The sequence below is a fragment of the Egretta garzetta genome, unplaced genomic scaffold (assembly GCF_000687185.1).
Source record: "Egretta garzetta isolate BGI_Z169 unplaced genomic scaffold, ASM68718v1 scaffold486, whole genome shotgun sequence".
Classification (NCBI taxonomy): domain Eukaryota; kingdom Metazoa; phylum Chordata; class Aves; order Pelecaniformes; family Ardeidae; genus Egretta; species Egretta garzetta.
Window position 1 is genome coordinate 569990 of NW_009260126.1, and position 2076 is coordinate 572065.

Genomic DNA, 2076 nt, shown 5'->3' on the forward strand with positions numbered 1-2076 from the left:
CATCCTCACCCATAAGCATTCTGCCTCACCACAAGCGTCAAGCTCTGTACAATCAAAACACTCCCTAACATACAGAGCCACCCCGCCACCTCTCCTTCCTTGCCTGTCCCTTCTGAAGAGTTTGTAGCCGTCCATCGCAGCACTCCAGTCATGGGAGGCATCCCACCACACTTTTGTGATGGCAACTACATCATAGCCATCCTGCTGCACAATGGCTTCCAGCTCTTCCCATTTGTTGCCCATGCTGCGTGCATTAGTGTAGATGCACTTGAGCTGGGCTATCGGTTTCACCCCCAGCAATGGGGTGACACCCCCAGGCTCCTCTCTAGTGAGCCTGTTTATGTCCCCTCCCCCCTTCAGGCCTAGTTTAAAGCCCTCTCTATAAGCCCCACCAGTTCACGAGCGAGGATCCTTTTTCCCTTCTGAGAGAGCTGGGCACCATCTGTTGCCAACAGGCCCGGTGCCATGAAAACCTCTCCATGGTCAAAGAATCCCAAGCCCCTCCAATGGCACCGACCTTTGAGCCACATGTTAACCACTCTAGTTTTCCTATTCCTTTCCATGTTCCCTCCTGACACTAATGGGATCGAGGAGAACACTGCCTGCGCTCCTGATCCTTCAACCATTTTCCCTAGTGCCTTGAAGTCCCTTTTGATCAATTTGGGTCTTCTCTCTGGCATCTCATCGCTGCCTGCCTGTACAATCAATAGTGGATAGTAGTCAGAGGGCCGTACCAGACCAGGAAGTCTCTTGGCAATGTCCCTGATCCAGGCTATGTGTTTTCAGCATTTCTCTCCATTACCAAGTCTTTTTATTACCTGTTTCAGCACTCATGTTTCAGTGATCTATTTTCCAGCCTGTCTTCAGTTATCAGCCTGGGTGTATCTTGAGAAGTTATTTATAGCTCTATATGCAACTCAGAAAATCCTATGTGACAGTATACACATTTTTTTCTCTCTCAGAAAGCAGTGATTAAATAACCAGTGCAATATTCATATTCATCCAACGAAACTGTGGTAACTTGGGTGGTGTTATATCCTATTCAACCCAATTAACTTGCAATAATCCAGACATAGAAAATATATACAAGGACATTTATAAAAATATTTGCCAACAAATAAAAAATGTTAAGGAGAGATCAGAGGTCTCTCTTAGCTATTCGTAGAAAATAGCACTTAAAAAATAAAATGGACATAGATATTTTCATTGAAAATCTTTAAAACAAACTGCCCATATCAGCTTCGGAATGCTCTTGAAAGCTTAGGCATAAAGGCAGGATTTGTGGAAGGGCTAATTTTTTCCAATTCTCACCAACTGCTCAACTCTGCTGGAAGGTTAAGCTCCTGGTGATTTATCAGTATTCTTTGACCAGAGGAAAAAAATCCTTCCAAACCCATGAACAATTCTGCGCTGTATTCACTGCTGCTCCTGCAAATACTCAGCCAAACAAAATAATTCTATGATGACTCCTGCATGCCACCAGCCTGGAGCTTTGTTGGATGAAGAGAGGAAAGTCATGGAAGGCAATGCTCAACCTCTAAAGTAGCAAACTAAAACTCTAACCAAATTGTTCTGTTACAGCGATTCTGTGGGGTTGCTATCATGTCGGCACAAGCAGCAGTTGCATTGCACTGCAACTCATTTCATGAGACACCTAACTAATGGTGGGCAATAACTGGGGCAGCCGTAATTGTTATATTGCACCTCAGCTCTTAAAAGAGGCCCTGCCACTACCAGGGAGTTCGCAGAGCTAATAAATGAATAAGTGTAGTGCAGAACACTGGGAAGTTAAAAAGTCATTTATCAGAATGGTTGCCATCTACCAAAAATGGCTTGCAAGCCAGACACCCTGGATTTAATGCCAAGAGTTTTTCAAACAAGTAGTGAAACAGTTGTTAAAAGCAAATGAAATTAGGACATTTGCAACATTATACTGTTGCAAATATTTGCAGCATTATACTGTTGATACCTACCCTATCTTAAAATACACTTGTCTATGTAGGAGCTTTAATATTTTGAGTTAGTGTTTGCTTGGCGAAAAAAACGTGCACGTGTCACAATTTTTACAACTGTGCT

The 2076-nt window shown here is 43.3% G+C and overlaps 1 protein-coding gene across 2 annotated transcripts in view; it reads right to left on the reverse strand.

The window, feature by feature from the left end:
• HSPA12A (heat shock protein family A (Hsp70) member 12A) overlaps positions 1–2076 on the reverse strand; it is an 85444-nt gene that overhangs the window by 45563 nt on the left and 37805 nt on the right. The window contains exon 1 of one of the 2 annotated variants that reach the window (XM_009641410.2): positions 819–834. The exons of the other annotated variant lie outside the window; for it this stretch is intronic. Coding sequence (XP_009639705.1) covers positions 819–834 — 16 coding nt within the window. Of the gene's footprint in view, positions 1–818; positions 835–2076 lie in introns of those variants that run through there. 2 annotated transcript variants of the gene reach the window in all.